At 35.4% G+C, this 14,559-nt stretch overlaps 1 protein-coding gene across 3 annotated transcripts in view; it reads right to left on the bottom strand.

Annotated features, from left to right (window-relative positions):
• LOC100011913 (OX-2 membrane glycoprotein-like) overlaps positions 1 to 7,520 on the bottom strand; it is a 63,120-nt gene extending 55,600 nt beyond the window's left edge. For all 3 annotated transcript variants that reach the window (XR_467160.3, XM_007493672.3, XM_007493673.3), the window contains exons 1-3: positions 7,369 to 7,520; positions 3,631 to 3,712; positions 1,912 to 2,238 (exon numbers count right to left, since the gene is read on the bottom strand). Coding sequence is in view for 2 of the 3 variants with exons in the window: in XM_007493672.3 (XP_007493734.1) it covers positions 1,912 to 2,238; positions 3,631 to 3,712; positions 7,369 to 7,380 (421 nt within the window). In the remaining variant the exon portion in view is untranslated. The remainder of the gene's footprint in view (positions 1 to 1,911; positions 2,239 to 3,630; positions 3,713 to 7,368) is intronic.
• Between the last annotated feature and the right edge of the window lie 7,039 nt (positions 7,521 to 14,559).

Raw genomic sequence — 14,559 nt, 5'->3', positions numbered from 1 at the left:
CTTAGAACACAATAGAATTTCATCACCATCATATTCCATAAGTTTTTAGTCATTCCTAATTGATAGACATCCCCTTAATTTCCAATTCTTTGCTACCTCAAAAAGAACAACTATAAATAATTTTGTGCAAGTAGATCTTTCCATCCCTTTCCCTTCACCCACTTTTCTTTATGTCTCTGGGATACAGACCTAGTAGTGGTATTACTAGATCAAATGGTATGCATTGTCTTATGGTCCTTTATTCCAAATCGCCCTCCAGAATGATTGGATACTTCACAAATCCACCAGCAGTGCATTAGTGTCCAATTTAGGAATATCTCCTCCAACATTCATCATTTTCTTTTATTGTCATATTGGTCAGTAAAGATGAGAAGGGAAACAACAAAATGGGAAGTAAATTTTTTAATAACAAATTTCCCTGATAAATGCCTCATTTCTCAAATACATAAAGAATGAAATCAAATTTAAAAACTTGTATTCTTATACAAGTCATTCTCCAATTGACGAATGGTCAAAGGATATGAATAAGCAGTTTTTATATGAAGAAATCATATTCTGAATTCCTCCTGATTAGAAAAATGCAAATATTTACAGTTTGAATGGGCTACCAACCAAACTAACAAATGGATATTTTAAAGAATTTGATAAAATGATAATAAAATTCATTAGGAGTAAAAACAATATTAAGCGAAATCATGAAAAAGGGTAATAACAGAGGAGGAACATTCCAGACCTAATAATGTATCAAAAGTAGCATCTATAAAAACCTTCTGGCATTGTTTTTTTTTTTTAAAGACTTAATTGATATAATAGACTAGACAAGGGGAAATGAGAATCAATGGAACTCAACAATTTGGTATTTGATAAACCCCAAAAGAAAAATTGCTTAGGGAAGAATTATTTTGATTGTTTGATAAAATGTGCTGGGATTACTACAAAGTAGTTGGGAAGAACTTACAGTTATATCAAACCTTATACTATAATCCATAATACATCTACAGTGGATATATGACTTGCATAATAAATAATGATAGCATAAAAATTTAAAGAGAAGGTCATAAAATTTTCATAGCTGTGGATAGGAGATGTATTCTTTAAAATAGAGTTAGAGGAAAAAAATATAATAGATTATTTTGTTTGCTTGAAATTGAAAAGCTTCTGCATAAATATTTAAATGTGTATATACATTTTTAGAGAAAAGAAGAGATATATGGCTTTTGGTCATGCACACAAATCACACATGCATTTATGTGCATGCGTGTTTATTTACCTACATGAAAAAATTGCTCCAGATTACTACTAATAAAAGAAATATAAATCAAAATAATTTTGAGATTTTCTCTTATACCCTTTTAACTAGCAAAAATAAGTAAAGATAGGAATACTCAATGTTGAAGGATTTATGAGGTATATTGCCTTGTTGGTAGAGCTGTGAATCAGTACAACCATTTTGGAAGGCAGTTAGAAATTAAAACATAAAAAAAAAAGCAAATGCTGCAAAATTACAAAGACAAACACGATCTCAAAGAAGAAACGTGAGAAGATATTCTTAACCCACTCCTTTGTAGCAGTGATAAGTCCACGGCTGTGGAACACTGCACTTCCTATCCCCTCTTTTTGGTATATAGATGCGCATTTCCCCCATTCTTTCTTTTTTCTCTTTGTAAAAATATTATTTGTTATAATTTCTCAATTTATTATTTGTTATAACACATATGTCTGAAAGATAAAAGGGAAAAGGAGACTGGGAGAAATTTTAGTGATGTAATAATAACACAAACAACATGAAAGTATAAAAATAAGAAAATAATTATATTTAATACAAGCAAACAAATGAATAAATAAAAAAAAAAGAAATAAGAATTCTCCCAAATTACTTGAAGGTATGCAGAAAAAGGCACAAAATCTCACCATAAAGTTTGAGGCATGTTTTTCCTGAGACTGCTTCAGAACCAAAGATGTTAAAGATGCATGAATAGCAGTGTTCATCCTCAGGTGTGGTTCGTAAGAAGGTGATGGTCGACTCGCTGAGCCCTTGCTGGGTCATTTCTATTTTATTTTGGTAAGGTTTTTGGATTACTACTCCATGTGCCATGCTGTAGGTTGCTATATTTTCTGGTCTTCCTTTACTGAGTTTCTGCCATGTAACTATCAAGGCCTCTTGAGGCGTTGACAGGGAACATTTTAAGGAAGCAGGTCTCTCCAGTGGTACTGTCTCATTCTCGGTTATTACTTTTCCTATGGGATGAGAAGATTTTGTTTTTCTTTTTGTTATGAGATCAAAGTTACTTCTGTGACTCTATAAAATGCATGCCTGGAGTGGATCTATTCCTACAGCCCTTTCTTTTATGTCCAAAAACTGCTTTTAGTTAGCAGATTTTTTTCTCCAACTGAAAGAAAATTAGAAAGAGAAAAAAAAATCTAACCTCTTCCACCTTGAACCCCTCAATTCTAAAACTATAATTTTGGTAATAAATTGTATCATAAAACAACAAATAAAACAGAAGAGAATACAAGCTAAAAGACTCTTTGTCTCCATAGTGCATGTTCATGGTTCATCTAGTATGTCATTCAGTCATGACCTCATTTGGGGTTTTCTTAACAAAGATACTGAAATGGTTTGCCATTTTCTTCTCCAGCTCACTTTATAGATGAGGAAACTGAGGCAAACAGAAGTTAGGTGACTTGTCAAGAGTCACCCATATAGTAAAAGTCTGAGGCTGGATTCAAATCCTGGTCTTTCTGACTTCCTGCCCAGCATTCTTCCTTCTGTGCCATCTAGATGCCTTAATAAACATTTGAGGAACTATATTGAATTGACTCTAATTGTTCTAGTTATACATATCCCTGAGGAAAACATATCATTATTCCATATCTATAATTAATGATATTTTATGGCTCTTGCCAACTGCCTAACTGATGTTGGATAAGTCACCTAATTTCTCTGAGCCTTTTTATCTATAAAATGAGGGGCTTGGTCTGTATGATTTCAAAGTTTCCTTCCACTTCTAATGCTCTGAATCCATCACTGACCTATTAGGAGTTATAATTTTCTAACATAATTTCCTTCCTAGCATAACATGGAACCATTAGGAATTCTTAAGTATTTTTCTCCCTTCCAAAATATAACAACTGAAATAACCTATGCTTGCTTTCAATCCATTTTCTCCTATTCTATCTTCAGTGAAGTCAGAGAAAGATTTGGAGTGAGATAGTTTTCATTTACTCTTTCTTCCACTTCAAGTGTCCTCCTTCCCCTTCCCCTTCCCCTTCCCTTTCCCCTTCCCTTTCCCTTTTTCCCCTCCTCTCCTTCACTAATAAAACACCTATAGACTGTACCAAACAGCAGAATGGGTTATGGAGTTGGTTTTATTCACTTGATTTGTTATCAAACTAATTCATTCTATTTGTGGTCCCGGTTTAATCGTCATCTTAATGATGTAATTGGATCTATTCTTCAGTTCTCAATCACTATGATGGTCAAAAACAAAATTTTCCTCAAAAATAAATTGGCAAACCTCTTAGATACAATCTAAAATATATAAGAGTATAAAAGAGTACTGAGAAAAATAGTTGTCCTATCTTGATACTGACATTTGCTCTACACAGCGAGGATGAATACATTTTTACCTTGTGCCCAGCATAGCATCACAATAGTCAGGCTCCAAATCAGACTGTAAGTGGAACTAGGACAGAAGAACCTCTCGTGTACCTAGAGTTAGAAAGGAAAGTTCCAATGAAGCTTTGGATTCCAGAGAAATCCCAGTATCCTGTTTATTCCAGAATGATTTTTCATATTTTTTTCCTTTTACCAGGAGTCTGAGATGCTGTTGTCATGTAGATAGCAATTTAGTAGTAACCACCTTCCCCTCAGTCCACCCCGAGACAAGACAATCCCAGAAGACAATTCAATGTGGTTGTTTGGGCATTTCAATCCAGTCCATTTAGAGTTTTCTTGGCAAAAAATAAAGGAGTCTACCACTTCCCTCTTCATTTTACTGTGCTCCACTTAACTGTCAAAGCTGACCTTGAAGAAGCTGAGAGCTCATCAAAACTGGCTTCACACAGGATTTAATCTATCAACATTACAGATCCTCTTGCCATCTGATAGTTAATAATCACTTCAACTTGAATATGTCAGAAATTGAGAACATTTCCCATCAAAATCAGAGTAATTTTCCTATGACTATAGATACTTTTGATTTCTGCTTCTGAAAACTGCTTTTTCATACCCTTTGACCATTGATCAATTGGGGAAAGTCTTGTATTTTTCCAAAATTGACTCACTTCCCTATGTATTTGGTAAATGAGATCCTGAGAAACTTGCTATAATTCTATTGGCATGCAATTACCAATATGCTTCTTTGGTAAATTCACAGAGTTGAGGTTAAGAACTCCTTTTTATGAAAGCATATTCTATAGGGTGCTCATCTATTTTCAAAAGCAGTAATAGTAACCACTTTCTGTGTTGTATAACATACAGTACTTCATCAGTGGGCTTAGTTCCCACTCCATCCCCCTAGACCTTTTGTACACAAATAACTGCATCAGAATCTGTACATTGAAGTGAAATAGGATATTTGCCACTCATCTACTACATTCATTTACTCATTTAGTATAAAATCTCCAGAACACCGGTGGATAAAAAATGTTGGTAATCACCCAAAGTTGTTTCAGCATAATAAATAATACAGACAGGGATCTTCAGAACCCAGTGACAGGCAGCTTACTGAACTCTTGGGATAAAAATACAAGCAAAAGGAAAGATAGTTTTTGCCCAATTGAAACTTACACTCCAGTGAAAGCTGGCAACATATAAAAAGAAGGAATGTGGCCACAAAGAAACATGATGGCAAAATCCATAAAGTCAGAATCAGAGCTTGAAAGGAGTAAAATATGGCTGGTTTGAACCCTTTCTTTAAATGGAGGTCCTAGAGAAACTGGCAAACTTTAAACACCAAGAGAGGAAAGAAAAAGGTTTATAATTATCTTCTAATTGCCCATTCAAAGTCATTTGTGCTCTCAAATGTAGATTAGCTTTTAAAATGAAAATAGATTTATTTTAAGAGTGAAAGCAAATTGCCTTGGACTTGGGGGGGGGGGAAGAAACTTCCTTTTGATTGAATTCTATTTTAAGAGAACCCTTAAAAAAGCTAAAAAAAAAACCCTTAAAGTACTATCAATAACTCTAGGTAAATAAGTCATATAATCATGAGAAAAACGAAACCCTTGCCTATTGCTTCAAATCCATGGTTTCTAAATTTGTTATATTCGTGTAGATAAAGATCTTCAGGGCTAATATAGACATAAATCTATATCTATATCTTTCTCAGAACCTAGCCCAGGGTTTTGTATATATTAAAACTGCTGTTTGAATCAATAATCAAAGAGCATTTATTAAGCAATTATCTAGAAAGATAGTTATGGGGGATACCCTGGTGCTATCCTTAATGTTGATTACTCCAAAATAACTAAATTGATTGTTTCAGAAATGTGAGCCTATGATATGTCCATTTAGATCCGGACTTATAGTCCTAACCAACCATGATGGGCAGATATAATAACTGCATTAATAAATCATGGGATCATGAATTTATAGCTGAAAGAACCCTTAGGCATCACTGAGTCTCCATTCTTTTTAAAGACATGGAAAATGAAGCTTAAAAAAATTAAATAAATTGGTTTTTTGTGTGTATTTGCATGTTGCTGAGACCCTGAAAAAGTTCTCAGGCTAATTAGAAGCATAGCTTAGAATATAATAGCCCAGACATACCATACCCCTGATCTTCCTAGCTTTGAGATCAAACACTGTATCTGCTAAACCATACCAAAAACTGAAATGAAAAGCTTTAACCTATATTTTGTGCCTATAAAGCACACATCTTTTTTTCTCTGTCTCCATCAAAAGCTCCTCTAGTAGGCTGGACACAAAGTTCTGAATTAGACTGGAATCACTTCCAGATGTCTTCTTCAATTTGTGCTATTTAGGATGTTTGATACTGTTTCACTCAATAATAGAGTTAAAATGATCTCATTGGGTGAAATAATCCATGTGCCACCTGATTAAGAACCACAACAGAAAAGATTTTCAACTACGGCCCCAGGAAAAGCACAGCACCGTATCCAGAGCTCTTCTCTTTCCCAGAAATCACTGTTGCAAGGATCTTAGTGGAAAAAGGATTTCAGTAAAAGGAATCAATTTCAAGAAAAAGCTCTCAAGTACTGCAGTACAGCTATTTTATTAACAAGCAACAGCTTGGGAACAGCTAAGTGGAGACAGTGGATAATGCATTGGTCCTAGCTAGAGTAAGGAAGATCAGAGTTCAAATGCAGCCTTAGATACTTAGTAATGATATGACCCTGGATTATATAATTTCACTTCTGTTTGCCTCAGTTTCCTCATCTGTAAATGTGCATAATAATGGCACCTACCTCCAGATCAAAGGAGATAAAAGCCATAAAGTGCCTATGTATGAACATAGTATTATTATTTAATCATGTAAGCACTTTAATATACATTATCCCTCTGGATCCTCGTTCCCTGAGAGTCAGGCAGTGGTAAGGATCATTACTATTTTATCCACTCTAGCCATTAGTTTGTGTAAAAGCACGAGCTAGACAGAAATACATTCATATTTACTGCTTTAAAAAAAATCCATTCTTTCTGTTTTAGAATAAATTTTAATTATCAGTTCCACGGCAGAAGAGTTACAAGATTTAGGTAATTGCCTTTAAGCCTTTAGCTTGCACAGTCACCAATCTGGGAAATGTAAAGCTAGATGTGAACCCAGGATTGCTTCTAAGCCTGGCTCTCTATCCACGGAGCCCCCCCATTCCCCCTTTACTGATTTTTTTTTAAATTGCCCTCTTTTTCTTTAAACGGATCTACCTCTCCCACTGCCAAGTCCTTCTTCACTCCAACCCCTTAACCCTTATTCCGGAGGCTTAGAATGGTGGTCACGACACCAGCGTAGATTTTTTCTCATTACCATGTTTCCCTTCTATAAATTTACTGAAACATTAATCATATTTTGAGTTCGTTTTTAAAACTCCACCGACCCAACTCAAAAGATTCTGTTGAATAGAATTGTCCCTAATCTCTCCCACAATCTGCCTTTGGGGAGATAGCCCTCAGCTTCTCCATAAAATATACAGAAAAAGGCTGAACTCGAAGAATTCCAGACCTCCCCCAGGCTCACATTCTTTGGTGCGCAGTCCGCAGTCCGGGGAGCACCTCTGCCCCTTCCAAGCTCAGCCCCACTCACTGTAAAGACCCAAGAGAACAATCGGGTGCAATTGTGAGCTCGGCCAGCTCCCCTCACTCTCCCTACGCAGTCTCTGCTTCATCCCTGTGCGTAATGGTCTTACCTGCCGCTCCATCAGTAAGAGGAGGAAAGCCCCCTGATCCGACCGCTTTTAAAATAAAAATTCCGATTTCTCATGGAAGCTCCTCCCCTATACTCTCCTCGCCCTGTCAGAGCGGAGCTGCAAGAACTCATCCAGAGGACGCTATCAAATGTCATTTGAAAAAATGCTCTACCCTACACCAAGATAAATTCAAAATGGGTGAAAGACTTAAACATAAAGAAGGAAACCATAAGTAAATTGGGTAAACACAGAATAGTATACATGTCAGACCTTTGGGAGGGGAAAGACTTTAAAACCAAGCAAGACATAGAAAGAATCACAAAATGTAAAATAAATAATTTCGACTACATCAAATTAAAAGGCTTTTGTACAAACAAAACCAATGTAACTAAAATCAGAAGGGAAACAACAAATTGGGAAAAAATCTTCATAAAAACCTCTGACAAAGGTTTAATTACTCAAATTTATAAAGAGCTAAATCAATTGTACAAAAAATCAAGCCATTCTCCAATTGATAAATGGGCAAGGGACATGGATAGGCAGTTCTCAGATAAAGAAATCAAAACTATTAATAAGCACATGAAGAAGTGTTCTAAATCTCTTATAATCAGAGAGATGCAAATCAAAACAACTCTGAGGTATCACCTCACACCTAGCAGATTGGCTAACATGACAGTTATGGAAAGTAATGAATGCTGGAGGGGATGTGACAAAGTAGGGACACTAATTCATTGCTGGTGGAGTTGTGAACTGATTCAGCCATTCTGGAGGGCAATTTGGAACTATGCCCAAAGGGTGCTAAAAGAATGTCTACCCTTTGATCCAGCCATAGCACTGCTGGGTCTGTACCCCAAAGAGATAATGGACAAAAAGACTTGTACGAAAATATTCATAGCTGCGCTCTTTGTGGTGGCCAAAAATTGGAAAACGAGGGGATGCCCATCAATTGGGGAATGGCTGAACAAATTGTGGTATATGTTGGTGATGGAATATTATTGTGCAAAAAGGAATAATAAAGTGGAGGAATTCCATGGAGACTAGAATGACCTCCAGGAAGTGATGCAGAGCAAGAGGAGCAGAACCAGGAGAACATTGTACACAGAGACTAATTCACTGTGGTATAATTGAACATAATGGACTTCTCCATTAGTGGCGGTGTAATGTCCCTGAACAATCTGCAGGGATCTAGGAGAAAAAACACTATCCATAAGCAGAGGATAAACTGAGGGAGTAGAAACACCGAGGAAAAGCAACTGCCTGACTACAATGGCTGAGGGGACATGACAGAGGAGAGACTCTAAATGAACACTCTAATGCAAATACCAACAACATGGCAATGGGTTCGAATCAAGAACACATGTGATACCCAGTGGAATCACGCGTCGCTATGGGGGCAGGGGGGGGGTGGGGAGGGTGGGAGGGAGGAAAAGAAAATGATCTTTGTCTTTAATGAATAATGCATGGAAATGATCAAATAAAATACTATTAAAAACGCTCTAAATCACTAATAATCAGAGAATATAATAGGGAGCAAAACTTACATTTCCTCTTTAAAAATTGCTGGTTTAACAGTTCTCAGAGGAAGGAATTAAAGCTATCAATGATTATGTGAAAAAAGTCAGTAAAATTATAAGCCTAATTGGCCATATCAATAAAAAAGACATATTTCTGTAGATTAGGATAAAGATTTTTTTAACAAATTTGACATTGATTCCTGTTTAAAAAAAAAAACACATGAGAGAGCATAGAAATAAATAACGCTTCCCTTAAAAATAATAAGTTGTTTCTATCTAAAACAAAAAGTAAGCATTATCTGTAATGGAGATAAGCGAGAAGCCTTCCCAATAAGATCAGGGATGAATATTATTATTCACATTATTTTTCTGCATTGTATTAGAAACACTACCTACAACAATAAGAAAAGACAAAAAAATTGAAGGAATAAGCAAAGGCAAAGAGGAAATAAAATGATCGCTGTATGCTGATGATATGATGATTTACTTACAGAATACTAGGGAATTAGTAAAATTAATTATTTTATATATGATATATTTTAATTTTACTCTATTTTGTGTAATATAAAATTTATATATAAAATTTATATATAATATAAAATTAATAAATTAAAAATTTAAAAAATAGTCAACACATTTAGCAACTTCAGCAAACTTGCAGGATATAAAATTATAACAGTTGCCACCTATTGTTGTAGATTGGTTTTTTAAAGCCCTGTCTTTCCCAACCCCATTTGCAGGGCTGCTTCTCAATAATCAATCAACCAAAAGAAAAGACAATTGTGGAAGGAATTTTGGGAGGTTTGGAACACTAACACACTTTTAGTGAAACTGTGGTTTGATTCAGTGATTCCAGAAAGCAATCTAGAATTATGCTCCTCAATTCACTACATTTTGTAAACCATTCACCCAGAAAAATCAGTATCTTTGTGAAGAAAACCCCAAATGGAGTCATGAACAACAACAAAAAAGTAGATATAAGATACAGGATAACTTTTTTATTTCTTCCACTACAATAGAAGTATCCAGCACACAAAAGAACTTTTCATTAAGAAATGTTAAAAATAGAGACATCTCAATATGATTAATAAGAGAGACCATCAGAATTGTACTATTTGCAGTAGAGTTTGAATCTTTGACAGTCCAGCTCAAGAAAGGACCTCAGTGCTGGTACTTTATCTTGTCAGGTTGTATTAAGAATCTTCCTAAGACAATTCAAATTGAAGCAGTTCAATTTTCTGGCATGGTGCTTTGAGACTATTCAGGTTTCAAAGGCACACACCAATGAGGTCAGCACAGTGGCTCTGTAGACCTTCAGTTTGGTAGGTAGCTAGCCTAATACATCTTTTCTCCCACACTTTCCTTCAGAGACCTCCAAATACTGAGCTAACTCATAACTTAAATTACATCTTTCAAGAAATTATCTAGGGGGGGGGGCAGCATCTGGGTAGCTCAGTGGATTGAGAGCCAGGCCTAGATACAGGAGGTCCTAGGTTCAAATCTGACCTCAGATACTTCCCAGCTGTGTGACCCTGGGAAAGTCACTTAACCCCCATTGCCTAGCCCTTACCACTCTTCTGCCTTGGAGCCAATACACAGAATTGACTCCAAGATGGAAGGTAAGGATTAAAAAAAAAAAAGAAATTATCTCAGGAAACTGCCTTGATAGTCTAGAACCAAAGAGTAAAACAAAAATAGAAAGAATTCACTTTTCCTACTAAAAGAGACCCTAAAAGGAAAGCTTCCAGGTATATTAAAGCCAACTTCCAAAACTCTCAAGTCAAAGAGAAAATATTGTATGCAATCAGCCAAAAAAGAAACAATTCCAATAATGTGAAGCCACAGTTAGAATTACACAAGATTTAGCAGTTTCCACATTAGGGGATCAGAGGACTTGGAATATAATATTCCAGAGGGTAAAGGAAGTAGGGCTTCAACCAAAAATCACTGACCCTTACAAAGCTAAGCATAATTCTTTGGGAGGTGAGGTGGAGAGGGGAGGGAATAACCATTCAATGGAATAGACTTTTATATATTCCTGTTAAAAAGATGACTTAAAAGGAAAATTTAAGACTCAGGTAGAAGCATGAAAAAAGAGAAATAGGAAAGAGAAATCAAAAGGCTTTTATAAGGTTAAATAAGGTTAAACTACTTACATCTCTATATGGGAAGATGATTCTTATAACTCCCAAGAACTTTATAATTATTAGGGCAGTTAGAAGTAGTATACAGAGACAGAGGGAAAGGGTATGAGTTGAATATCATGGGATTTCATATATATATATATATATATATATATATATATGTATATATATATATATATATATTGTGACAAGGAAATCACTTTTAACAGACTGATATATGTTAATTTAAGGTCGCCAAGGAATTCAGCTATGTAATTCCTAAATGAAAACTCAAGTCAGCAGTCAACCTTTTATGGAGTTTAATTACAAACAGGAGGAAGAAAGGAATTAGAGATAGAGAGAGAGAGAGAGAGAGAGAGAGAGAGAGAGAGAGAGAGAGAGAGAGAGAGAGAGAGAGAAAGGGGAGAGAAGGGAATAGGGCTTAAATACAACTTCTGTTTAGGCTGGGCCAAAAGGCCCAAGCCCTTAGATAGCTGGGGCAATGAAAGGAGATCAGTCCCTATTACTCACGTGACCAAAAATGGAGAAACAGTCTCCGGGGCCCCCACCTTCAGCTTCCTTCAGCGCAAGCTTCTCAGAGCACACAGCAACCACTCCGACAAACTCCTCCACCCCCTCGAGTCTTCAGACCCCCCTATCCTTAAGGAAACCATCCAAGTTCCCTCCCCTCAGTCCTCACATCTACCAATCACCTGTCCATCAATTTCCCTGTGCCAATGGAGGCTCTAGCTTAACCCAGGACCGCCCAGAGGTCTCTGGCTTTGCACATGTCTGTTGAAGGTCATATTTTCAAATAATTAAATCTTTGATCCTTTGCTACAGCCCTTCCTAAATGCTGTTAACCTGAGTAGGGTAGAGATTGGAATAATTAAATTTTGATCTAGGCTGCAGCCCTTACTCAATCCTGTTAGGACTGAATAGGGTGGAGATTGATTCCAAGTATCTTCATTGTATCAATTCTAAAATCAATCATGACTCAAAGAAATTCCTGTTCTATGCTTAAGCATAGGTCAAAGTCCTTTCCATTGTTCAGCAAAAGGTTTCTGTCCTAAAGTAATCTTAAGAAGGGAGGAGAAGGAACCTCCCATGACAATGGGGTTCACATTCCAATAGTCAAGACCCACTATCAATAGGAAATTTTTCAAGTATGAAATTTCCCAATGGTAAAATTTCCAACATTTATAAGTCTAAGAAATTTTGAGGTTTACAATATATATATAATTAAGGGAGGAGAAAGAAGAATTTTTAGGTGAAGGGAAAGGAAGAATGGGGTAAATTATATCACATAAAAGAGGGATGAAACAGCTTTTACAGTAGAGGAGAAGATAGGGGAGGTAGGAAGGAGAGCACTTGAACTTTATTCTCATCAGAACTGGCTCAAAGAAGGAAGAAGATACAAAATTAATTGGGTATGGAAATCTATCTTACCCAATAGGAAACTAGGAAGGGAAGGTGATGGGGAGGAGTATGCTAGAAAAGAGGACAATTTAGGGAATGTGGTGGTCAGAAGTTAAACACTTTTGAGAGAAGAAAGAATGAAAAGAGAGAAAAGGATAAATGAAGGGGAAATTAGGATGGAGAGTAATACATAGTAATCATAATGATGAAAAAATCCTACAAATTTCTAATAAAGTCTCATTTCATAAATACATGAGAAATGAATCATATATATGTGTGTATATATATATATATATATACATATATATATATATATATATATATATATATATATAATGCAAGTCATTCCCCAACTAATAAATGGTCAAAATATATGAACAGCCAATTTTCAGATAGATATAGCTGCCACATGGGGAAAAAAATGGTCTAAATTACTATTACAGAACTTGAGATCAAAATAATTCAGAGGTACCATTCCACACTTATCAAATTTGCAATCAGGACAGAAAAGGAAGATAAAAAATATTGAAAGAGATGTCAGAAAATTGAGACACTCATGAACATCTGGGAGAGTTGTGAAGTGACTCAAACAATCTAGTTTAATTTATAGCTTAAAGGGCTATAAACTTAGAAAAATGATTACTAGGTTTATATCAAAAAAGGATAAAAAACAAAAAGGGGAAGAAGCTGTTTCATCCCTCTTTTATGTGATATAATTTACCCCATTCTTCCTTTCCCTTCACCTAAAAATTCTTCTTTCTCCTCCCTTAATTATATATATATATTGTAAACCTCAAAATTTCTTAGACTTATAAATGTTGGAAATTTCACCATTGGGAAATTTCATACTTGAAGTGCAGAAATATCCAAAACAACAAAGAATTGAAAAATGATGGGATACCTATCAATTGAAGAATGGCTGAGTAATTATAGTATATGACTGTAATGGAATACTATTGTGCTTTAAGAAAGAGGAGCACAGAAAAAACTAGAAAGATTTACATTAACTGATGCAGAATGAAGTAAACAAAAACCAGGAGAACATAGCACACAGTAACAGTAACATTGAACAATGAATAATAAACAATTGCGATTTAACTTAGCTTATTAACTTGGAATTCTAATAACTTATAATTCTCATCACTACAGTGATCCAAATCCATACCAAATGACCCAGGATAAAAAAAAGTACCATCTGCTTCCAGAGAAAGAACTTCAAAAGTCTAAATCCAAACCTAAGTAAACATTTTTCACTTTCTTATTTTTTTTTTGTTTAAGTTTCCTTCCATAGGAGGATTAATATGGAGAAATGTTTTATGTGACTGTACATGTAAAACCTATATCAAATTGCTTACCACATCAATAAGGAGTGAGGAGGAGGGAGAGAAGGAGGGAGAGAATAGAGGGCATTCTATCTACTGTGCGACCTAGCTGGAGTCAGAAGGCTTGAATTGAAAAACTCTAACAGACACTAGCTGTTTCCCTTGGCAAGTAATTCACCCCCTTCTAGACTCAGTATCCAACACTATTTGTAGAGTTGTGGGGTGTGGGTGTGGGTGGGTTATACTTACTAATTATTATTTTTATTGGGTTATGATCTGAAAAGGTTGAATTTATTATTTCTGCTCCTTTGCACTTGTTTTCAATGTTTTTATGCCCCAGGACATGGTCAATCTTTGTGAATGTACTATGTGCTGCTGAAAAGAAGGTTTATTACTTTTTGTCCCTATTTATTTTTCTCTACATATCTATTAACTCTAATTTTTCTAAGATTTCATTCATATCTCTTCTTTCTTATTTATTTTTTGGTTTGATTTATCTAGATCTGATAGAGGAAGGTTCAGGTCTCCCACTAGTAAAGTTTTTCTATCTATTTCATCCTTCAACTCCACTCGTTTCTCCTTTAGAAATGTGAATGCCATACCATTTGGTGCATACATGTTGAATACTGATATTTCCTCATTGTCTATACTGCCTTTTGTCAGGATGTAATTACCTTCCCTATCTCTTTTAATCAGATCTATTTTTACTTTGGCTTTGTCAGATACCATGATTACAAATCCTGCCTTCTTTTTCTCAGTTGAAGCCCAATAGATTTTGTTACAGCCTTTGATGTTTACCCTGTGTGTGTCTAT

This window comes from Monodelphis domestica, chromosome 4, assembly GCF_027887165.1.
Source record: "Monodelphis domestica isolate mMonDom1 chromosome 4, mMonDom1.pri, whole genome shotgun sequence".
NCBI lineage: Eukaryota > Metazoa > Chordata > Mammalia > Didelphimorphia > Didelphidae > Monodelphis > Monodelphis domestica.
Note: the sequence above shows the minus strand (reverse complement) of the source record. Positions and strands in the feature narration are given on the sequence as shown.